This window comes from Somniosus microcephalus, chromosome 1 (genome assembly GCF_052327205.1).
Source record: "Somniosus microcephalus isolate GS21.2 chromosome 1, FLI_Smic_1.0, whole genome shotgun sequence".
Taxonomy (NCBI): Eukaryota; Metazoa; Chordata; class Chondrichthyes; order Squaliformes; family Somniosidae; genus Somniosus; species Somniosus microcephalus.
In genome coordinates this window covers 96,660,555-96,686,223 of record NC_140987.1, presented here as the reverse complement: position 1 = coordinate 96,686,223, position 25,669 = coordinate 96,660,555, and the positions used below count along the sequence as shown (strand labels likewise).

General features: G+C 40.7%; 1 protein-coding gene across 3 annotated transcripts in view; it reads right to left on the bottom strand.

Annotated features, from left to right (window-relative positions):
* Window positions 1-4,699: 4,699 nt before the first annotated feature.
* Window positions 4,700-25,669, bottom strand: part of pum3 (pumilio RNA-binding family member 3) — a 45,244-nt gene continuing 24,274 nt past the window's right edge. For all 3 annotated transcript variants that reach the window (XM_085984195.1, XM_085984206.1, XM_085984200.1), the window contains exons 12-20: window positions 21,494-21,572; window positions 19,941-20,039; window positions 18,889-18,942; window positions 17,951-18,031; window positions 16,968-17,110; window positions 13,889-14,111; window positions 12,311-12,398; window positions 7,749-7,839; window positions 4,700-5,538 (exon numbers count right to left, since the gene is read on the bottom strand). In XM_085984195.1, coding sequence (XP_085840321.1) covers window positions 5,409-5,538; window positions 7,749-7,839; window positions 12,311-12,398; window positions 13,889-14,111; window positions 16,968-17,110; window positions 17,951-18,031; window positions 18,889-18,942; window positions 19,941-20,039; window positions 21,494-21,572 — 988 coding nt within the window. In that variant the 3' untranslated portion in view covers window positions 4,700-5,408. The remainder of the gene's footprint in view (window positions 5,539-7,748; window positions 7,840-12,310; window positions 12,399-13,888; window positions 14,112-16,967; window positions 17,111-17,950; window positions 18,032-18,888; window positions 18,943-19,940; window positions 20,040-21,493; window positions 21,573-25,669) is intronic.

Sequence of the window (25,669 nt, the reverse complement as noted above, 5' to 3'; positions counted from 1 at the left end):
AGATAGAGTAAATACAGAGAAATTGTTCCCAATGGCCGAAGGGCTGATAACAAGAGGGCACAGATTTAAGGTGATTGGCAAAGGAACCAGAGGCCACGAGGAAACATGTTTTTACGCAACGAGTGGTTAGGATTTGAAATGCACTCCCCGATAGGGTGGTGGATACAGAGCTTTCAAAGGGGAATTGGATAAATGCTTGAAGGAGAATAAATTGCGGGGATATGGGGAAAGAGCGGGGGAGTGGGACTAACTGGATTGCTCTTTGAAAGAACCGGCGCAGACTCGATGGGCCAAATGACCTCCTTCTATAACTTAGGTAAGATAATACTTAGCCAAGAAGTCTTCAATGATGCCGTTCAGCTTGTATATGGTTGCGACCAGTTGCATCCTTACACATAAAAACTCACTCCATGTAAATTAAATTTCTACCTTTTCCTGCTCCACTAAAATGTTATGGCTGTGCAGTTTTCTTCAAGGAAGTATCAAAAGCAACATGGCCCATGGGTGCAAGTGTGACTCTGAATAGTGATGGATGTCGTCAGTGGCGTTTCACACAATATAAACACCCTCTTAACATATCCATCAGACAAATCCATCCCAGTGAAGGATATTTTAAATATGAGCTGAAAGGGGTACAGGCCAAATACATTCCCACTAAAAGTAAAGGGTGTATGTCAAAAGCAGGAGCTCTATGATTAAGTAGAGGCATATTGATAAATATAGGGACTTAACACAGAAGACAATGAAAATTTAAAAAGGTATAGAAAGAAATCAAAAAGAGGCATTAAGGCAGGCATATAAAAAAAAACTGGTGGTCACGAGAAAGGGAAATAGCAAAATCTGTCATAAATATAAGAAATAGTCAAAAATGGTTTGGGATCACCGAGAATGAAGGAAGCAATCTTGTAGTTGTGAAGGAATGGCAAAGTTGCTTAATAATGATTTTGTATCAGCCTTTAGAAAGGAAGATGAAAGTGGGATTGCAGTGGTAGCTGAGGAAGATGTGAACATACAATCACTAGAGGTAAGTATTCAAAAGAATACAATCAAAAAATGAATGGGACTAAAAATAGAAGAGTCCCTGGGCCCAGATGGCATGTATCCCGGAATAATGAAGGATTTTGTGGAAGAGATAGAAGTAGCACTGACCATAATTATACCAAAGGACTGGAAAATAGAAAATGTTACATCACTGTTCAAAAAAGGAAAAAGGATAAGCCAGGAAATTATAGGCCACTAATGTTACCATGGTTGTGGGTAAACTTCAAGTCCATATAGGTTAAATTTATGAACAATTGGAAAGGTATGGGTTAAGTAGAACAATCAACATGGGTTTGTAAAGGGCTTGACTAATTTAAATTTTGGAGAAAATGAGTCAGTTTGGCCCAGTGGTACCATTCTTGCCGGAGTCAAAAGGTTATGGGTTCAAGTCCTGCTCCAGGATTTGAGCACATAATCTAAGCTGGTGTTTGTGTCGTACTGAATCAACACTACCAAAAAAGATCAACTGGTCATTTTTATTTCATTAAAACAAAAACAAAATGCTGCGGATGCTGGAAATCAAATGGAAAATACTGGGAAACACTCAGCAGGTCAGGTAACATTTTTGGAGAGAGAGTTAATGTTTCAGGTCAGTAACCTTTCAGCAGAACTGAAAGATTGTTAGAGATTAACAATTTTTAAGTGCTTTCCAGAGAAACTGGGAAAAACTGTCTCCGTCGATACCTTTCGCACCAGTGCTTCCGAAATGTCTTCCCGTTTCCTCAGCCGAGGATTCCCCTCCATGGCCCTTGACCGTGCCCTTCCCATACTCCTCTTCCCCTTCCTCCCAGAACCATGATAGGGTCCTCCTTGACCTCACCTTCCACTCCACCAGCCTCCATATTCAACAGATCATCCTCCACCATCTTCAGCGCAATGCCACCATTAAACACATCTCCCCCCCCAAAATTCCAAAGGGACCATTCCCTCCGCTACATCCTAGTCCACTTTCCTATGCAAGCACAGGAGATACAACACCTGCTCTTTCTTTTCCCCCATCCCCCACCATCCAGGGCCCAAAACACCCCTTCCAGGTGAAACAGCAATTTACTTGTACTTCTTCCAAATTGGTATACTGTATTCGCTACCCACGATGTCATCGTCTCTACATTAGACGACCACAGATTGGGTGATCGCTTTGCTGAACACCTCCATGCATTCCACAAGCATGACCGAGCTTCTGGTCACTTGCCACATTAATTCCCCACCTTACTCTGACCGCAGCCTCCTATTCTGTTCCCATGATATTTAACGCAAGCTCGCGGTATAGCACCGCATCTTTCTAGGTCTCACCATCAAATTTACTAACTAGATCTTAACCACTGCTTTTATTTTCCTCAGACAGCAGGTTCTGGTAATGGAAGATAGCTGTATCAGAGCCACAGGTAGTGAAGGTGTGGGCTGGTGCTTGGGGTGGGGATTTATCGATACATGGCCAGTCACCCCTGGTGTCTAACCACCTTTCTACCACCATATTCCCGGGCTACAGGAGCTTTCTCTACCAGATTTGCTATGCTTCCTTCCCACTCTGTTATGACTATTTACACCAGCTCTGGACCAGTATTTTGTTTCTTGATGTGCCCCATAATCCCTCCTGCCCTCTACCCTATTACAGACCTTTTCTCTCCCAGTTCTGATGAAAGGTCAACTCAGTTTCCCTCGAGATATACTGCCTGACCTGCTCAGTGTTTTCCAGCATTATCTAGATTTATTGCATTGCTGTTTCCAGGACCTCTCTGTGTGCAAAGTGGCTGCCGTGTTTGCACACATTGACTACTCCTCAAAAGTAATTGCTTGGCTGAGAAGTGCTTTTTGATGTCCTAGGGACAGCACTAAATAATTGCAAGTTCTTTCTTTTATTGAAATTAAATACATATTAAAGTGAATGTAGCTGCTGTAACCTCGTTTCCCATTTTATATAAATGATTTGGACATATGCGCAAGAGTGATGACGTCAAAAATTTGCTGATACCAAATATGGGGGATTGGTAAACTAGGAAGAATGCAAGAAATTTCAAAAGGGCATAGGCAGGTTATGAGTGGGCAGCTGCAGAGAAATGTGAAATATTACATTTTGGTGGTGGTGTGAGAGGAAGTGAAGGGAAATAAACCATAAACCTCGAGATTCTTATTTGAGTGAAGCAGAGATCCAGACACACAGATCTGTCCACGTTCAGAATTAAGGCATTAAAATGCAAATTGGGTTCTGGGTTTTGGAGAATTTACGCATTACATGAAAAGCAAATAGAGAAGATTCACTGCAATGATGCCAGGAATGAGGCGCAATTTAAAAATGTGAGGTAGACTGATTTCCAACACTTGCACGAGAAAATGTTAAATCAATGCACTTTTTAAAAAAAACTAAGATTGTAGGAAAACTATGAAGCAAAACAGAGTCAAAGAAAATTACTGATTTGAACTTTTTCTAACATGGAAGGCAACAGATAGATCTGATGAAAACAGCAGCAGGAATAGAAATCCACTCAGGGCACAGCCCAGAAGGTAGCCCTCGTTCAAAGGTTTTCAAAGTGGAGGCCTCAAGGTCAACAGATTCCTGTATTTCTAAATCTGCATTGATAGCACTGTTTTCCTTTGAGTTGTATGACCATTTTAAAAATAAATTAGAAGGGATCTCCTACTGTGTTGTTGCTTTTTGCTACACAAAAAAATGGAAAAACACTGGCTTATATGAAGTGGAAACAAATTTCTTAAATGTCAATTGTCCACAAGTGAGGGACTCTTTGGGCAACAAATGCATGTTATTTATATTTAAAAATTGAACATTAGTTGATTGTCACTCCCCTACAATCTGGAGCGCTACTTTAGTCATCGGGTCATCGACCTGAAACATTAACTCTGTTTCTCTCTCCACAGATGCTGCCTGACCTGCTGAGTATTTCCAGCATTTTGTTTTTATTTCAGATTTCCAGCATCTGCAGTATTTTGCTTTTACACTGCTTTAGTATCCGTTTCTAGTTGAATGATTGTGGGACATAATGATATAACAGACCCCCACTCTCCAGTGGCTGTACTGGATACTATGATCTTGTATATGCCACCATGTGTGCTCTCCTGTATTTTCAAAGGCAAACTGAAAAGTACTTTTGAAAAAACAAGAGGCTGACTGAAAACCAATAAACTGGCTTCTTGTACATGAAGTATATAGATGGTGGCTGAATAGGGAATGACTGACTGCAAATTCAGGATTTCTGTGTTTAGCTGCACATGCTAAATCCTGAAGTCAGTCAGTTTCAGAGGGTGAATGCTGACAGTTTGTCATTACCACTGCAAAATCCAGGCCAATAGAACAAAAGAAAACACACCTACGTCTATATTGATTGGATGGTTCTTGGGTGAAATATGCAATCAACATTCTAAATGACTGATGCATCTCTGGGAGTTAACCCTTTGTAAGCTGAACCCGAGTGTGTATCCAATAACGTGATTGCAAGGGTAAAAATCCAAAAGGTTATATATAAGCATGAATAAAAATAATGCATTTCCTTTCACATACAGGTTAGCCTGGAAAGTCACAATGCTGTTGGAAACTGCAATTGTCACCTATACTGAATAATGTGGATTGATGTGCTTTTCAGTTCTTTCAGGGGCCAAGAAGAAACTTCTCTTTTTTTGTGTGCTTATTCATTTTACGAGAGTATACAGGGAGAACCTGACTTCATTTAATAACAAGATAAGTAATGCAATGTGTAAACTGTATTACAATATTGCAAGAAGGTATTAATAAACTGGTGTTGGAATACAAGAGTGATTTTTTTTTACATTAAGTAAATGGAGTATGTTACATTTATTGCATAAAAAGCACAACTTGGCATCCAATTAAAAAAGTACAATAAGAAAAACTTTTGCAAACATGATTTATATTAAGGGCATTAGTAGGGTTGGCAGCAGTCTACACTGGTAGCACCAAGTACTTTTTCTAAGTCCTCTCAAATACTAATTTGTTTTTGTTTAAAGAAATAACTGAAGGACAAAAATCAGCGTTTTGTGCTTTAAATTAAATAATATAAACTGCAATTTAACTATAACTTCTGTAAGTTAGTTGATATTTTATTATTCAACAGCCATTTCCAAGTTGGTATGCTTAACAGTGCACCAGAAGACACACCTGTATCCGATCCCAGTTCCAAGATTTGCTCTAAAAGCCAGTTTGCTGAAAGGTGAGTGCGTTACTGAATAAAGTTTGTCTGAGAGAACTGATATTTTGGAGCATTAGGAACTAGAAAGTAACTGCTGCCATCCCAATATGCAAAACTTTATAGTAACAAATTGTTAATTGGTATTTCATAAAATTTTACAAATATTAAACAACTGGTTTTACTGAGGTGCAATGTTGCCTGCTGTCTTCACTAGGCAGTCAATTTTTCTAACAACATTTCCACGCCCTTCACATTTTCCATCTTCTTTAACTTTGGAATGAGGCTCTTTAAACCTTTTTTCACTTTGCTGGCTACATCCTCATCTTTACTTTGAAGAAGACTTAAAAGAAACAAAAATATTAGATCTCATACTTAAATAATATTGCAAGAGTTCAAACTGAGAACACAAGAACGTAGTAACATAAGAATTAGGAGCATGAGTAGGCTGTACGACCCCTCGATCCTGCTCCGCCATTCAATAAGATCATGGCTGATCTTCAACTTCAATCCACTATCCTGCCCGATCCCCATATCCCTGGATTCCCCTAGAGGCCAAAAATCTATCTATCTCATCCTTGAATATAAGAAATGAGAGCTTGGAGAATTTACCCATTACATGAAAAGCAAAGAGAGAAGATTCACTGCAATGATGCCAGGAATAGGAGCAGGAATAGGCCACTTGGCCCCTCGAGCCTGCTCCGCCTTTCAATAAGATCATGGCTGATCTGGGGCTCAAAGCCACTTAGAAACATAGAAGATAGGAGCAGGAGTAGGCCATTCGGCCCTTCGAGCCTGCTCCGCCATTCAATGAGATCATGGCTGATCATCCAAATTCAGTACCCTGTCCCTGCCTTCTCCCCATATCCCTTGATCCCTTTAGCCTTAAGAAATATATCCAACTCCTTTTTGAATATATTTAATGAACTGGCCTCCACCACCCTCTGTGGCAGAGAATTCCACAGGTTCACCACTCTCTGGGTGAAGAAATTCCTCCTCATTTCAGTCTTAAAAGGCCATCAGGTCCAGGGGATTTGTTAGCTTTTAGTCCCATTAGTTTCTCAAGTACTTTCTCTCTACTGATATTCCCAGCCCGCTCCCCATAACCCTTCACTCCCTTATCTTGCAAAAATTTGTCTATCCCCACTTTAAATGTATTTAATGACCCAGCCTCCACAGCTCACTGGGGCAGAGAATTCCAGAAATATAGTCAACGACTCAGCATTCACTGCCCTTTTGGGTAGAGAATTCCAAAGATTCACAACCCTCCGAGTGAAGAAATTCCTCATCTCAGTCTTAAAAGGCCATCAGGTCCAGGGGATTTGTTAGCTTTCAGTCCCATTAGTTTCTCAAGTACTTTCTCTCTACTGATATTAATTACTTTAAGTTCCTCACTCTTATTAGCCCCTTGGTTCCCCACCAGTTTTGGTTGCTCTCTAAGAAATGAGCTGCCTTTCTGAATTTGAATTGAAGAAACAGAAACCGCATGAATATACAGCAAAGTCTATTTAAAAACATACCTGTGAAACACATTGATCTTTTGCCCACCCAGAGAATAGCCATCATTCAACACAATGAAGTATCATGCTCCAATAAAAATGTAGTCTTTGGATTACAGTGAATGACACCATTAAACTTTTAGTGGGAAATGTGACTTAGAGGGGATTACCATGCACCCTGTACTTCAGTGATTGAAGTCATGGGTTTGGGAGGTGCGGCCAAAAAACATAGGCGAGTTGCTCCAGTCTACCCTATAGATATTATACATACTGCAGCCACAGTAATCCGGTGGTGGAGGGAACAAATGTTTAGGCTAGTTGAGGAGGTGCCAATCAAGCAAACTGCATTGTCCTGGATGATGTCAAGCTTCTTGAGTATTATTGCAGCTGCACCCAACTTGGCAAGTGAAGTGTATTCCATCACACTCCTGACTTGTGCCTTGTAGGTGATGTAGAGGCTTTGGGGAGATGAGAGGTGAGCCAATTGCTGCAGAACATGCAGCATCTGACCCCTGCTCAAATAGCCACAGCATTTACGTGGCTGATTTACATGAATTTCAGGTTACCGTTGACCAACAGGATGTTGATGCAGCAACATTGCATTGGGTGGTGGGGGGGGGGGGGGTGGTGGTATTATGGTCAGATTAAGCATCCCAGGCCAATCATCAGAAGCATATATGTTCTCTAATCTTCCTCAGCATCTCCACCTTCCTCCCATCGTTCAAAAATATCAGAGACCCTCTCCTTCAAGTGTATTTTTATCCCTCTTGGCCCCCACATCCTCTTCCCCACATCTGCATACACTCACTATCCACCACTCTGTGGAGCACTCTGCAACGTCTCTGCATGTCATGAGAACTATAGGAATGTATGCTGTTGCTGAGCACACCGTTTTTGGCCACAATGCAGCATTTTCCAATACTGCTGCTAAATAAAAGATTAATCACAGTGAAAGCACTGCACAATTCTGGTGCACAGGTTATTTAATATTCATATATATCTACAAAAAAGATTTATATTGTAACCAGGAATTAGAATGTAATTTCATACTTACCAACAAAGCACAATAGCTCCGCGGTTTACCTGCGCCCAGGTCTTTAGATTCTTAATCCCAACGTACTCTACTAATGTTCTTGCAAAGCATTCTGTAATAAAAATTCAAGATTTGTCATTAAGTAATTTTCTTCAGAATGTTTTGTTGTTGCCTCTTAAGCTTTTTAGGTGTTACAGGAAACTTTGTGATATCCGGCACCGACGGGACCGAGCTGTTGCCGTTAGATCAAAACTGCCGGACAAACCAGCGCTAGTGTTGAAACATACGGAGATTTTCAGCTCCGTGTGAATCAACAAACCCTGTTGTTTAGCAACAGCTTCAAAACAGTCGGCTGCAGCTTAAAAGCGTCTCTAGCTGAAGCTGTTGCTTAGCTACAGACCTTGCAGAGCCTGACTGGGAAAAAAAAGCAACAAGAAGTAAAAAAACTTATAGGAAATGGCTTCTGAATTTTGCCGGTAGATAGAGCTTTCCGGACTTTTAACCTCCGGATAAACCAAAGTTTCCTGTATTCTGGATCAGTTACACTGCACCTGCAGCAAACAATTTTTCACAATATTACAACAGCACAACTGATCCTCAAACAATTAATTTACTTTGATAAGTATAACAAGGACACAAATACAACTGTCCAAACAGGTCAAATAGAGAATGCAATGATTAATCTGCCTTTGTGATAAACCTTCTAGAATGCCAATGCAAAGGAGAACCAGCATAATCTAATTGGGCTTCTAGTCTCAGGTTGAAAGCTTACACAAGATGTTTCTAAAAGTGTCAGAATATCATTGTGCACAACAATACAGGAATGTATGCGCCACTGATTTATTTGTTGATTAAACTGCAGTTCGGATTTAAAATGTTTGTCCTTGTAAAGCATAAATGCCTATACTTTGTTGGCAAGCAGTCTACCCTTAATGCAGGTTTAAAATAAAACTTTATCCTTTCAACATGTCTATTTTCAATTTTGAAAAGATAAGTCTAATAGTTAGATAGGTCGAATAGTTTATATAGTAAAGTACTTTTGCCAGTAGTATTCACACGTTAACATTTCAAACAAAGACGATTGACCAATGTAATGCAACATAACTGGAGTCAGAGCAGGCCAATAGAATGTTAACATGGTTGAAGTCCTTCCCCACTTTGCCATGTGCAAGAGGAGACAAGTCACCAGTGCAGTGGTGATAAAGTAGTGTAGCAATACTACAGACCAGATTGATTAAAGCACTATGGTCTGTAGACAGACAGGGCTAACGTCCCAAGAACCTTGAACACCCCTGATATCAGAAGCCTGTATTGTTTAATCACGATTTAGGCAATAGCAAAATGAAAAGAATCCCAACACCTAATGGAGCCCTGTTTTTCGTTAAACAAATTCAAATCTGGTTGTTATAGTTTCTGACGGGTGCCTATTCAGTGAAATGACACCTTGGAAAAGGATCCATATGAATGAATTAATCACGGCTGGTCATTAATGATCCTCTGGTGGGATTCCTTTGTGATAAAATAAGGTATTTAAGCTTGCCAATCGAATCAGGTTTTAGGCAAGGCTTCAGAAAGTTATGAAGAGCTTTGGAAACGCATCTTCTAAAGCCCATAAAGTGCTCAGAGTGGAAATTAGGAGCTTGTGTTTAATCAAACAGAAGAAAACTTCAGTGTGTCACAACTGTCAATAGCTTAAATCTCTGCACACATAGAAGTTTGGTAACAATACTGAGAAATAATGGCCCAGAAATTCGGGTCCCAACACGTGAGTACACACGGGGTACTGGCTCGTAGGCCCAACGAAAGTGCCGGTTTCGTGCATGCACTGCGCATGCGTGGGAAACCGGCACTTCCGTTCCCCTGAAAGAAGGGGTTCAGTGGTCAAACGCATGCGCCGGAGAGGTAGCGCGTGCGCATTGAACTTACGTTTTTTTTGCAGCTTTCTCCGGGAGGGTAAGTCTCCAGGAGTTACACTTTTAAAAAGCAGGCGCAAGGCCTGCTTTTAACAAGGTAAGTGGTGAATTAATTAAAATTAAAACATTTTTTCCACAGGTTTATTATTTTTAAATACTTTAAAGAAAGGTAAGTTTATTTTTAGCCCCGTTAGAAAATGTAATTAATTTTTTCAAAAATTTAAATTGTTTAAAATAGTTATTTCATGTAATTTATAGTTTATTTTAAAAATGTGATTCCAAAAATTTTTTTTTTTGAGGTTTTAGGGCTTATAGTATTTATAGTTTTGACAGCTCTTCCTGTCAATTTTATGAATGGGCATTTCCCTGCTACCATTGGCTCTCCATGGCCCACGTGATCCCAGGGGGCGCATCGAACTAACTGCGCCCCTGGGATACACAAGCACTAGGTAAGTGCAGGTCGGAGGCTTGCACCCGCGGGAAGCCCCCGACCTGAATTTCTGGGCCAAGATACAAGCAATGTTAGATTAAGCTAGCACTAGAAGTCTATTGAAGAAAAGACTACAACCATGGATGACAATTCAGCACAGGCATTCCTAAAGAAGGCAGAACATCCAAGAGGAAGGCAAAAATGCCCAATACCATAGCAGCTAATCTACTACAAAAGAAAAATTGTATCTCTTATGCTTATGTCAGAGGGTTAGCTGAATACTGGAACTTAATGATGCATTAAATACAGTAAATTTAAACTTGCCAAGCCCTATTGTAAGCTTGTACAGTATGTGTAATTCTATTAGTTATAATGCAAAACCCATCTGATGAGATATTGTGATGCACTGTGTGTTGGCATTAAATTTATGGTCATAAATGTGAAATTGCACTTCACTTAGTGCTGTACTGCATTCCCAGCATGACTAATTTGGATTGGAATATATGGTTCAGTATCTTATAAATCTTAGATGTGACTGCTAAGTCCCTATACAATTTTCCGTTATGGATGTGTTAGCAGTATATTTGAGTTCATATGATCATGTCAGCATTTTTGAGCAAGTTGTAAAACATTGGTTTTCATTATTATATTTGTTTAGCTATATAGTGATGTTTGCTTTTTTTTTATTTTTTAAATGAGTCCAGAATACAGAGATGCGCCAAGTGTGCAGATGCGATTTTTAGTTTTAAAGGGTAGCCTAGGAAAGCAGAGGGGTTAAGAACATAAGAGGAGTAGGCCATACGGCTCCTCAAGCCTGCTCCGCCATTCAATAAGGTCATGGCTGATCATCGACTTCAACTCCACTTTCCTGCCCGATCTCCATATCCCTGGATTCCCCTAGAGTCCAAAAATCTATCTCAGCCTTGAATATACTCAACGACTCACCATTCACAGCCCTCTGGGGCAGAAAATTCCAAAGATTCACAACCCTCTGAGTGAAGAAATTCCTCCTCATCTCAGTCTTAAATGGCCTACCCCTTATCCGGAGATTCTGCCTCCTAGTTCTAGACACTCCAGCCAAGGGAAACAACCTCTCAGCATCTACCCTGTTAATCCCCTTCAGAATCTTGTATGTTTCAAGGAGATCACCTCTCATTCTTCTAAACTCGAGAGTACAGGCCCATTCTACACAATCTCTCATTATAGGACAGCCCTCTCATCCCAGGAATTAATCTAGTGAACCTTCGTTGCACCGCCTCCAAGGCAAGTATATCCTTCCTTAGATAAGGAGACCAAAACTGTGCACAGTACTCCAGGGTTTTAGGCTAGGAGTCGGGTTCTGGATTTGGGAGTAGGCAAGTGGCGGGATGAAGGTGCTGGGGTGTGGCAGCAGTGGAATCATGGTTGGGTGAGGAGTCAGACCTGCAAATAGCAATAGGGGGGTGGTGGGGGAGGTTTTTGGGGGTACTGCTGGGAAAAGCACTATAGCCAAAGCCGTGACCAGGGAACTAGCCCAAGTTCTTTAAAGGATTTACTGCATTCTTAAAATCTGAAGTGCTTTAAAGAGCTTAAAGCTTATTTCATTGTGTGGACAGGAATGCAGCAGTAGGAGTTTTTAAAATTGATGCCAGGGAAACAATGGGGAGAGGGGATCAAAGGGCCTGCTCACCAGGGCTAGAGGCAATACGAGTGCTTATAGTGCAGCGGAATGGGATCAGATGAAGGAGAATGAAGGCAATAAGCATTTAATTTCCCTCTCTCCAAGAGGTTTCAGCTCAGGGCTGGGGAAGCCTCTTTGAGAATGCCATTCCCACACTGAAGAGGCGCAAAATGCTGCACTCTCAGCTGTGACCAAGAATTGACTTTCAAGTGCTATTGCATTATGTTTTTGATTCCCTAAGGATTGTGCTCAATATAAAGCACCTCCAAGAAATAACAAGTATGATATTCTGAAATGCCAATTTGGAAGAGATTTTTCCCTTTGATTTTCCAGTGTCCACAGTTGCTCAAGTTCTGCCTGTACTAGTTTATGCTTATTTCCAGGAAGTGCACAAGACTCACATGGGTGGTGGAGTGGGCTATTAAAATGTCCCTCCCCATGTCTCACCATCCAAAGCACATGTTTAAACTCAGTAAATTGAACAACTGAGACCCCTTCTAAAATATCATTTCAGTTTATTCCAAAGATATTTTGACATGTTCTGGAAGGCATACATTAAAATTAATGCAATCTCCCCTACCTGACTTTCCAAGTTCTTTCATCTTTCCATCTTGTTCTATTAACCATTTAAGAACCAGGTGGCCTGCAGGGTGCTCTGCCATGTGGAGCTAAAAATAGGAAGGGGGAAAAAAAAAAAATCACATTTCAGGTATGCTCCAGTTACCAATTTGCTCAAACACAAACAGTGTTAAATTCCACTATAACTCTCAATTAAAAAAAAAAATCAGTAACATTTGAAATGGGGGCTTCAATTTTTAAAATCATACCTACTGAAATAAAGCACCATTGTGCATACAGGAAACTTTGCGCTATCCGGCACCGAGCTGTTGCTGTTCCCTCAAAACTGCCGGACACTCCAGCGCTAATGTTGAAAGATACGGAAGCTTCTGAGCTCCGTATCTGTCAACAAACCCTGTTGCTTAGCAACAGCTTCTAAACAGTCCAAGCGTCTCTATAGCTTAGCAACAGCTTCAGCAGACCTTGCAGAGCTTGACTGTTAAGGAAAAAAGCAACGAAAAGAGAAAAAAACTAACAAAAACGGCACCTGATTTTTGCCGGTGGCTCGAGCATTCCGGACCTTTAGCCTCCGGATAACACAGTTTCCTGTATTATAGAACTGGTCATTTATCACCTTTTTGTGGTAAATTCTTACACAAGAATAAAAGAACAAAAAAGACTACATGCTCCACTGAGAAAATTCTTTCCAATGGATTAATTGTACAGTCATAAACTCCTGACATCCAGTAGTTACAAATTTTGTGTCACTTAATAGGACTAGGTTATCCCATCAAATACATTTTTAACTGGCTAGTTTGAAGACTAGTATCAAGCAGGGTATTCTTAGTGATTAGTAAGCATTCCAAAGGACATCTGCATAATTCTATATTACATAAAACCCACTGTCCTCTACTAGCTATTCAGCTCTTTTGCTCTAAATGTACCTGGCTCCCAGAAGCGCTTTTAATTGCACCAGTGTGGCCACAGTCTCACTCGTACACCTATACTGCAATTCTCTTTTGAAAGGACAAGATAAAGTCATACATCAAAAATGATCAACTCTATCTACAAAGCAACAGAATGCAAATCCAAGCAGGTCACTCTACAAACATCTAATTATTTTGGAATCATTCTGAGCAACCATTTGAAAACTATCCTGTGGTTTTATCAGAAAAAAAATTAAATCGGTAGAACAGCCTTTTTTTGGTTATTAAATCTTAAGTTACTGCATGGAAATATTTTTTTCCCTGCATGTGACTAAGCACTGTAAAAAGAACAAAATGTGAAATTTATACAAGATGAAAATGCAATCGCCTGCCTCAATCATTCTGTGCAGGAACAATTGCATTATTGAAAGAAATGGTTCTACATAAGATATAAAACAGATGCAGAGTCCTTTAAAGTGCATCAGTTGATCTTGAAAATTAAATGCAGCTTTCTGCATTCAGGATATAGCAATCCAAACTTGGAAAAAAGGCCAAATGAAGCGAAGTGCTGCTTTTCTTTGAAACAATGCAACTCTAAATATGCAAGACGTAGAATGCCCGATGCCACGTAGACACAAGGAGTTAAAAACAAAAGTTGCGTGTTTGTACATTACCTCACCATTATTGCCTCCAGGTACAAAATCTTCTGCAGCCACATTAGCTATAGCGTTTATGGCTGGCTGCACATCACCAATGGCACAGCCGAGAATATTTGCCACAATGACACTTGTTGCTTTAGTCATCACCATTTCACGAGCATTCTCCTGCAGGTGTTGCAGCAAATGTGGCGAGATGGCCTCCAGCAGCTCACGCTGACGAATGTTTGTATCCTTCTTACTGGTGTAATAAGCAAACAGTGAGATCTTTGGATTCTTTCAGGACTTCATTTTTGGTACATGATATATCAAAGTAATGCATTTAAATCAATTCTTGCTTTTGCTCATTTTCATTTGTAAAGGAAACTTTGTGCTATCCGGAGGTGAGCTATCCGGCAAACTGGAGCCACCGGCAGAAATCAGGTGCCGTTTTTTATTCTTCTTGTTTGTTTTCTTTGCTTTTTTTTCCCCCCAGTCAAGCAGTGCAAGGTCTGTAGCTATAGCAACAGCTTTAGCTACAGACCCTTGCAGCCACACACCAGTGTTTGGAAGCTGTTGCTAAGCAACAGTGATTGTTGTCAGATACGGAGATAAGAATCTCCGTATCTTTCAACATTAACTCTGGCGTGTACGGCACTTTTTAGGCAACGGCAGCAGCTCGGTCCCGTCGGTGCCGGATAACACAAAGTTTCCTGTATTAAATTTTCCAGATTATCCCTTAATAAAAAGGACTGCATCAGAATTTAATTACATTCTTTTTCCTCCTCTTCCTCACTCCCAAATTTGGATATTATGTTTACTAAAAAAGGACGGAGGAAAAGCAAAAAATAAATTGTGTTCTTGTTCAATGCACACACGGTGCTACGTAACACAGAACAAAACTATTATTTTTTTTTTTAGTTCCTGGGATGTGGGCGTCGCTGGCAAGGCCAGCATTTATTGCCCGTCCCCAATTGCCCTCGAGAAGGTGGCGGTGAGCCGCCTTCTTGAACCGCTGCAGTATTGTTTTTCGTAGCGGTTGTTTACAACTGAGTGACTTGCTAGGCCATTTCAGAGGGCAGTTAAGAGTCAACCACATTGCTGTGGGTCTGGAGTCACATATAGATAGGCCAGACCAGGTAAGGACAGCAGATTTCCTTCCCTAAAGGACATTAGTGAACCAGATGGGTTTTTACGACAATCCAGTAGTTTCATGGTCACCATTACTGATACAGTAAACTCTTGTTTAAACGGCACCTAATTATCCGGAATGCTCTAATAACTGGCAAAATTCAGGAGTAGGTTCAGGAACCCAAAGGTAAGTTTTACTGTATATTTGTGGCTGTGTAACTCGGGTTCTTGTACCTTTTGCCGTGTAACCATGGCTCCTGCACCTCTGGTGGTGTAACCAGGTCCCCTGTACCTGTGGCCGTGTAACAGGGGCTCCAGCACTTGTGGCCGTGTAACTGGGGCTCCAGCACTTGTGGCCGTGTAACTGGGGCTCCAGCACTTGCGGCCGTGTAACCGGGGTTCCTGCACCTGTGGCCGTGTAACCGGGACTCCTGCACAAGTGGCCGTGTAACCGGGGCTCCAGCACCTGTGGCCGTATAACCGGGGCTCCTGTACCTGTGGCCGTGTAACCAGGGCTCCAGCACTTGTGGCTGTGTAACAGGGACTCCTGTACTTGTGGCAGTGTAACCGGGGCTCTCGTACCTTGGTAGGTATACCTCTCCGTTATCCAGAATTTTTAATCAACCGGCACCATCCCAGTCCCGTCGGTGCCAGATACCAGAGAGTTTCCTGCACTAGCTTTTTATTCCAGATTTATTTAATTAACTGAATTTAAATTCCCCAGCTGCTGTTTGAACTCACATCTCTGGATCATGAGTCCAGGCCTCTGGATTACTAGTCCAGTAACATAACCATTATGCTACTGTTCCTGTATGAAATTTCATTAAAGAATCAAAGACTATTTTTCAACAACTTATGAATAGGAATATCACATTTATCCAGTAATAATTCAAACTGAAGAAAAAGTGCTAAAGATGTCAAGAACTACATTAAATGTTTGCAAAATTTGTAGCCTTAGCTTGTGTGCTTGCAGACATTTTCAACTGCTTTTACAACGATCATAACCCCCCTTCAAAAAGCCCACCCTCGATTGTCCATGTACTCCCCAGTTTTTAGCCACTACTTCCTCAAAAGTGCTTGAACAAGTCATTGCCACCAACTACAGGCCCACTACTCCCTGTTCAGGTCCCCTCAGTTCAGTTTTCATCCCACAACACAGATCATCCTGCTTAAAATCACCAATATCTTGACATAAACCTTGGAAAGTGCCAGAAGGGTATTTAATTGCCAAGGACATCGGAGCTGAGCCTAATCGTATCCTCATTCAATGTCTACACATGCACGCTTTCAGGGGGGGGGGGGGGGAAATCCTATAATACTCACAAATAAGTACCCTGGATAATTTTCCCCCGTCATAACTCAATGGGTGCTCATGCCAGTTATAGTGCCCCTACTTCCACCCTAGCTGAGATGAGACAACTACTCAGACTGGGGGCTAAACCCATGCCCTTCCTAATCAGTATGGCTGATAGTGGAATCCCTTCTTTAACAAAAACAGGGGAAATCAATTTTTCTGCATGATTGGTGACCTAACAAAATTGTGGGACTGCATGGCTATATAAAATATATTACCACCAAGAATGTGATCTTAAGAGTGTGGGGGGGGGGGTTTAGAGAGCTGTTAACTGCAAATATAGCAACAGTTTCATACAGGAGACGACTGTCAGCCATAGTATTCCCTTTGGGCATTTCTAATAACCCAGAATCCTATTTGTTGAAAATAACCTGTCCAATGCCTTCTTAAAACCCATTAAGTTTTCTTGTTCCACCAGCCAACCCTGGTAATCTTACAAAATTTTCACCCCAACTATCATAAGTTGCAGAATATTCATTATTCAACTGCTTTAGATTCTACCACCTTTGTTCATTTATCTACATGAACTTCAAATACTCACTGAAATTAACAGTGCATCCTAAAATTTTAAATCAAAAAGGTAATCCCTCAACACAACAACTGCAGTCATTTGAACAAGTAAAGCATTCTGACCTGTAAACATTACCATCGCCTTGTTGTAGAAGTTTAATAATTTCTGGCACACTATGTGCTGGGTCCCTTGGACTTAGTAAATACACCAAGACCTTCTTGCCATATTTATTGTTGATCAAGTTAGGTAAGCAACTGATGATCTCCTGTAAATAGACAGTTTCAAGATACTAAGTGGAACTCAACACGGTTAGTTCTGATTCAAGGTATGCAGACATCAAATTTTAACAGTCCAACAGAACGCGACCAGTCACTTAATTTCTGAGCTAATTTAGTCCTCCGGCTTAGCCCGTCCTCCATTTCATTTCAGACTTTCCTTCCTTACTCCACCTCTCATGAAGGTAGCAACTTTTGCTGGGTTTGGTTTTACAGGTGACAGGGGAGGTGACAGCTCCCAAACTCAGATCTGCTTCAGGAATGGAACTGTGTCTCGGACAACACAGCTCAGAGACACTGCCCAAATTTGGATAATTATTTCCAAAAGAACAGTGGCTGCATATTTTTGCAATACGTAAGCCGGGGGAGGGGGTAAAAGACACGATCAGGGCCCCTGTTACCAATTATGCTCCAACTAGAATGCATACAAGTTTGGATGCTAGGACAGGACAGCTGTAATACTGCTGACACTTGCTGGCAACTTGAGCAAGATACCGAAAGGTTGCTAGCCCTCATGGGTGTATACTCTAGCACAAGTTACCATCTTCGGGAGTAAGTGGTGGAGGGAGAGAAAGAAAGGAACCAGGTGTTTGCAATGGAGTCACTCCAGTATTCAGAGGTGCTCATCATAATTCAAGTCTCCACATGGCCTAGGAGGGAGTTTACTTGAAGTTTTACTTGCCAGCAAGAAAACTGACACTCTAACCAACATGAAAGTAATTTTTTATAAGACATTTTCCTCCATAGAAAGGGAAGCACTCCAAACAAGTACTTAGACTAGACTTTTTTTCCCCCTTTCAAAGTAATATAGAACAAGTTTGAATACTTACTGACAGAATGATCTGTTTCACAAGTTTTGTGTCATCTATGCAGTCGAAAGCAGCTGAGAGAACCAAATGGGAAAATTCACCCTGCAAAACAATTTATGACACGTGTAGGTCAGTATTCCAGAATTCAATATGTACACTTATCACCCTCCGAACCACTTAGTCATCAACTGCACAAATGTTGCTCTCCAGGAAGCAGTAGGATTTAAGCGAAGAACACGAAAAAAAACTAAAAATGTAACCCCCTTTCAAACAAGCACAAATTCCTTAAGTTACTATTAAACATCTATTTTTTAAATTAGCTTTTATTAGAGTATGAATGTGGTTATTCCTTCAGTATTAGTGATAAAACCAAAGCCCAAGAATGTGATAGCTGTAGAAAAAATAAAAATGCTGGTTGGCACAGAATGCTGCTGTACTGCTTTGCCTCACTACTGAAAGGATGGACATGCAATCTACAGCTTTGATTTATCACACTGCAAGTTCCCAACCTTCACTTAAGAGACTACCAATGTCTTTCCTCATGGGTAGGGGCGTGTCATCACAGCCTGCTTTCACACCCAATCCTGGCAACCAATTGTAAATCAGTACTGGCAGAGGTCTGGCATGTTAAACAGAAAGATTCGAAGGTAGGAGGATCCCTAAATCTTCCAGTCCACTAGTTGCAACAAATCTGGTCAATGATCATTTAATCTAGAACATGAGACAGTTTTGTTTCTGGATGCATTCAATTTTGCTCCACTAGGTAATTTTTGATCAAGTAACAGGAGATACAAAATATTAACAAACCCACTTAAAAGTGTTCCATCTTTCAATTGGCTAATATTTGCTATATTCTCTACTTCTCCACCTTTTTAAAAAAAAATAGTCTGGGTGCATTTCCAAAAGGATTTTGAACTGCTAGCATACAAGAAACAAGATTAAATAGATCTACATCTTACAGTAGCAATTTTCTCTATGTAGGTCTTCATTGTTTTCACAATAGTTTTTCTGTCCTAGGAAGGAATAAAGCAACCATAAGTAAAGAGTTGTAACTGAACTTTATTTAGACCAGTTCTGGCACAATTAAATAATTGATGAATACAGCAAGATTTATTGTTTTAAAAACTGGGTTGAGCAAAAAATAAACAACCTGATTAACTGGTCAGTGTAACCTTTCTTGAAGCCAAATAATCTTTTTCCCCACGATTTGCTTCTTTCAGGACTTCAATCAATGTGGTTTTATTATAATTAGGTTCCTCCCTTCCAACTTAACCTTCTCCCCTCTTCTGAAGATACTGGACTGTGGCCTCTGGTGACTCCTAGTGGTCAATTGTCATGCTTACACGTTGGCAGGCTATTCATACATCACAGTTCTCATCTGACATCCACATACATGCAACTCTTATGTTCTTATCCCCAGACACCTGCAGCTGGCTGTCCGCCCACAACTCCACAGGCATCACTGGACATTGATCAGGAGCGGGAACGGTTGACAACTATCCCTTCCATAATTCAAAGGGTACTAAGGCTACTTATAGTGGCCCTACAGTCACACCACCACCACCAGCTCACCCCCTCACCCCGACTGAGATCAACCAACTCAGCAGAAAGTGGGAATCAAACCTGGAACCTTACTGGCCTGAATAAGGTAGTGAGTAGCTGAGTCTTCAGGGGAGCCCTCATCATTTCTTCATATTATTATTAAATTACATGTTGCAAATAACACTACAGTATTCTACACCATACTACATACAAAACATTTAAAATCAGGTTAGAAACATACACTCCTGAATATGAAAACAAACTTAAATTGAGGAATTAAAGCAGGAGGTCTCTTAGATTTTTGTGATTGTAGAAATTCAGGTATCAGAACATTTTCTTGAGCACTCTTTGGTCAATCATGTGATCTATCATTAATCCAGATTCTTCGATAGAACAATTCACCACATAACAAACTCATCAGGGCCAAAAAAAGTGAAAGGAAAAGGTTCTCTGTTGCTGTTCAGCTTACTTTGGGGGTCCCGTGCCATAAACATTGCATGGCTACTCTGCTTCCATCATGTGTGTGTGCCATGTAGATGACTGCTTCTCTTATTGCTTCAATCATTTCCTGAATTCAGAAAAGTACATGCTTTTCAAATTGACACATTGTAATCACCTATTACAATCATTAATCCTTCAGTTTGGCTATCATTATGCATTTTACTAAGTGAAGCAAACTAGATGCTGGCAAAAAAACCTCACTATATTTAAAGTGGATATGTAGGAGTATTTTGAAGGCCGCAATCTCATCTCAAGGGTCAAATGATCATTAAAAACTGCTCAAGCTTCACTCACGACTTATCAAGCAGGCAAATCCCTTAACTGTCTTGTTCTGTTCCTTTTATTGGAGTAAGCTGCAATGCACATTGTTCAGAATCAAAATTAATAATTTGAATGTAGTTTAACATGTTAACTACTCTTTGTTCAGAGTATCAGCCTCTGCACCAATAGCTAGCCAGAAAACAATTTCACAAACAGAATAAAACCACCCCCAAAATTAACATGCAAGAATAATTTAACAATTAACAATTTAACAATTACAAGACAATTATGACCTCAAGCCTCAGATGGCAGTTGTGAGCCACTCAAGCTTTGATACCATTTGAAAGAGTCAATGGGATCACTCCAAGGCATCCAGTATAATCTGGAATGGGTTCAGTGGCATCCATACACTATGTTAAAAACAAAAACGCATCATTTGTAATTTTTTCCACTCATGAATGCTCTGTAAAAGACCCTTTATAGTGATATATGTATACAGTTTGTAACAGCCTACATAAGGATTTTCAAAGTAACAGTTTAGATTAAATATGTGCATCATAATCACAGCACCACTTTAAAAAAAAATGCTTTGTGTACAGTGTGCTTTATTACTGTCTTAGATGAAGGGACCACTTAACATGTTAAGCTACATTAAAATTATTAATTTTGAGTCTGAGTATTTTGTGCACTGCAACCTACTCCAATAAAAGGAAGACAGAAGGAGCATAAACATTACATTAGTTAGCCCTACTTAAAGAACAGAGTACATTTAAAGCAGTTTCACTATTGGCTCAGTGAACTTATATTTGCATAGAATCTTTAACAGAACAAGGTGCTTCACTTGATTCTGGACATTAACTAATACCTTTTGAGTGAATATTCACAGGTTCAATTAAAATTTTTAATTAACTGTAGTCCTTGACAATAATAACGAAATGGGCCATTGTAATTGATTAATGGGGACATTAAAGTATCTTCCCAGCTACATACTCAAATAAGTTAGTTATTACTGCTGGCCCAACTCAATCCAAAATTATATTTTATTTGCAAAAGAATTAAACTAAGGGTCTAATGAACAAATTTAACAATACAAATGTACAACAATACAGAACATAGCAAGGTTTAGATCTACCAACTAGAATGTTATAAAAATAGCAAGTTATGAATCTCTTCCTAAATAGATTAGTAAAACACAAATTGCAAACAACCTTTAAATAATTAAATGGTTAGATACTAAATAGCTTTTTAAAAATCATTTACCATTCTCATTTTGTCAGGGCAGTGCGTGAAGAAGTCCAAAAATGCTTTGTGTACCAACGTGTGCTTTATTACCGCCTCTCTAGAGATGACCAGAGAGACCAAATGGGTTAAATTACATTTATATTATTAATTTTGATTGATAATTGTGTGCAATGCAACTTACTCCAATAAAAGAATTACACAAGTACCATAAACATTGCATCAGTTAACCCTGCTTAAAGAACAAAGTACGTTTAAAGCAGCTCCCCTATTGGCTCAGCGAGTTTATACAACTTGCATCTTTAACATAGCGAGGTGCTTCACATTTTGGGGTCAGACTCGAGCAGGAAGAGGAGAGAAATTAGGGGATGCAAGGAGGCTTCTGAAGGTGGAGTGAGGTTTAACAAAAGGGAGTTCAGAATGTAGGGGCTTTGGGGGGTGGGCAGACAAGAGTCTGCCACCAATGGTGATGCAAAGGGAAGTGCACATAGTAGATGATAGGTATTAGAGCAGAAAGCACGAGTAGCAATGCAGGGGTAGGGCAGAGTGAGCCCAATGAGGAATCTAGAGGGGCCAAAGGAAATACTGACAGGGCATTAGATGTGGGCAAGAAAAAGGTTAAATGTATTTTTAAAAGCAGAACAGAAGTGAACACAGAATCTCATGCTTTACTCTCCCTTCTGGAATGCAAGCTGGGCCTCAAGAAAGAGACAAGCACCTGTGAGCTTATCTCGTCCAGTACGAAAAGGGCCCTTAGATGGTATGACATGGTACTGTGTGAAAGTCTAGTGAAGTGGGTCCATTGACCTCGAAGGAGGAAGACAAAATGTTATGGGAACATGAAACAAAGCATTATGAGGTGCCATCTCATCCATGTCAATCAATAGTATAACTTTACCCATCGATCACAAAAATAACCATCTTGTAGTTTAGAGAGGTAGTTGCATGTCTTAAGAACATAGGAAATAGGAGTAGGCCATTTGGCCCTTCGAGCCTACTCCGCCATTCAATAAGATCGTGGCTGAATTTCTACCTCAATATCTCCATATCCCTTGGCTCCCTTAATATCCAAAAATTTATCAATGTCTGTCTTGCATATACTCAACGACTGAGCATCCACAGCCCTCTGGGATAGAGAATTCCAAAGATTCACCATCCTCGGCGTGAAGAAATTTCTCATCTCAGTCCTAAAATGGCTGACCCCTTATTCTGAGACTGTGACCCTAGAAAAAATTCTGAGGGGCAGGATTAGTCTCCACTTGGAGAGGCAAGGATTAATCAAGGATAGTCAGCATGGCTTTGTCAGGGGGAGATCATGTCTAACCAATTTGATTGAATTTTGAGAGGGGGTAAGGGTAGTGCAGTTGATGTAGTCTACATGGACTTCAGTAAGGCTTTTGATAAAGTCCTGCATGGGAGACTGGTCAAGAAGGTAAGAGCCCATGGGATCCAGGGCAATTTGGCACATTGGATCCAAAATTGGCTTAGTGGCAGGAGGCAGAGGGTGATGGTCGAAAGGTTGTTTTTGTGACTGGAAGCTTGTGTCCGGTGGTGTACCGCAGGGATCGGTGCTGGGTCCTTTGCTGTTTGTAGTATACATTAATGATTTAGATATGAATGTAGGAAGTATGATCAGTAAGTTCGCAGATGACACGAAAATTGGTGGAGTGGTAAATAGCGAGGGGGGAAGCCTCAGGCCACAGGACGATATAGATGGGTTGGTTAGATGGGCAGAACAGTGGCAAATGGAATTTAACCCTGAAAAGTGTGGTGATGCATTTTGGGAGGACTAACAAGGCAAGGGAATACAGAATGAATGGTAGGACCCTAGGAAGGACAGAGGGACCTTGGTGTGCATGTATATGGATCCCTGAAGGCAGCAGGACTGGTAGATAAAGGTGGTTAAAAAGGCATATGGAATACTTGCCTTCATTAGCCGAGGCATAGAATATAAGAGCAGGGAGGTTATGATTGAGCTGTACAAAACGTTAGTTAGGCCACAGCTGGAACACTGTGTGCAGTTCTGGTCCCCACACTATAGGAGGGATGTGATTACATTGGAGAGGATGCAGAGGAGATTCACCAGGATGTTACCTGGGCTGGAGCGCTTCAGCTATGAAGAGAGACTGGACAGGCTGGGGTTGTTTTCCTTAGAGCAGAGAAGGCTCAGGGGGGACCTGATTGAGGTGTACAAAATTATGAGGGGCATAGATAGGGTAGATGGAAAGGAACTTTTCCCCTTAGTAGAGGGGTCAATAACCAGGGGGCATAGTTTCAAGATAAGGGGCAGGAGGTTTAGAGGGGATTTGAGGAAAACCTTTTCACCCAGAGGGTGATTGGAATCTGGAACTCTAAGGGTGGTAGAGGCAGGAACCCTCAACATTCAAGAAGCATTTAGATGAGCACTTGAAACGCCATAGGATACAAGGCTACGAACCAAGTGCTGGAAAATGGGATTAGAATAGACAGGGCTTGATGACCGGCGCGGACACGATGGACCTCTTTCTGTGCTGTATGACTATGACTCTAGTTCTAGACTCCCCAGCCAAGGGAAACAACCTCCCAGCATCTACCCGGTCAAGCATCTTAAACATTTTATATGTTTCAATGAAATCACCCCTCATTCTTCTAACCTCGAGTCTACTCAATCTCTCCTCATAGGACAATCCCCCCATCCCAGTAATCGGTCTAATGAACCTTTGTTGCATTCCCTCCAAGCCAAGTATATTCTTCCTTAGGCAAGGAGTCCAAAACTGCACACAGTACTCCAGGTATAGTCTCACCAAGGCCCTATATAATTGCATTAAGACTTCTTTACTCTTATACTCCAATCCTTTTGTAATAAAGGCTAACATACTATTTGCTTTGCTAATTGCTTGCTGTAACTGTATGTTAACTTTCAGTGATTAGTGTACAAGGACACCCAGGTCTCTCTGACTACCAACATTTCCCAATCTCTCTCCATTTAAAAAATATTCTGCTTTTCTATTTTTCCTACCAAAAAGTGGATAAGGACATTTATATTAGTAATTTGTAGCTCAGAATGGTATAAAAAGTAGGTTTGAACTTAAAGCGCTGTATACGATAGACCTTGTTTCCCAGAATCATGTTTGTTTGGTTTTGTTGAAGTATTTTACCCTACTTAAAGGATTAAACTAAGTGGAACCTTGCTTGTGTGTGTGTATTATCTTAGCGTCATTGAATGAACTCAACCAAGGGTGTGGCAAGAATGAGGAACTTAAAGAAATTACTATTAGTAAAAAAAACAGTACTAGCAAAATTAATGGGACTAAAAGACAATAAATCCCAAGGACCGGATGACCTACATCCTAGGGTTTTGAAAGAGGTGGCCATTGGGATAGTGGACGCACTGGTTGTCATCTTCCAAAATTCTATAGATTCTGGAACAGTTCCTGCAGATTGGCGGATAGCAAATGTAACCCTGCTATTTAAGAAAGGAGGGAGAGAGAAAACGGGGAACTACAGACCTGTTAGCCTCACATCAGTAGTTGGGAAAATGCAGGAATCTATTACAGTATAAAGAATGCAATAACCGGGCACTTAGAAACTAATAGTAAGATTGGGCAGAGTCAACATGGATTTATGAAAGGGAAATCCTGTTTAACAAACCTATTGGAGTTCTTTGAGGATGTAACTAGTGGAGTAGACAAAGGGGAACCAGTAGATGTTGTGTATTTGGATTTTCAGAAGGCCTTCAATAAGGTCCCACACAAGAGGTTGGTGAACAAAGTTAGGGCACATGGAATTAGGGGTAATATACTAGCATGGTTTGAGAATTGGTTAACAGACAGAAAACAAAGAGTAGGGATAAATGGGTCTTTTTCAGGATGGCAGGCTGTGACTGGTGGGGTACCGCAAGGATCGGTGCTTGGGCCCCAGCTATTCACAATCTATATCAATGATTTGGAGGAGGGGACTAAATGTAACATTTCCAAATTTGCTGAGGATACAAAGCTAGGTGGCAGTGTCAGTTGTGAAGAGGATGTGAAAAGGCTTCAAGGGGATCTCGACAGACTCAGTGAGTGGACGAGAACATGGCAGATGGAATATAATGTGGATAAATGTGAAGTTATCCACTTTGGTCGAAAAAACAGAAACGCAGAGTATTTCCTAAATGGTGTAAGATTGGGGAATGCAGATGCTCAAAGGGACCTGGGTGTCCTTGTACATGAGTCA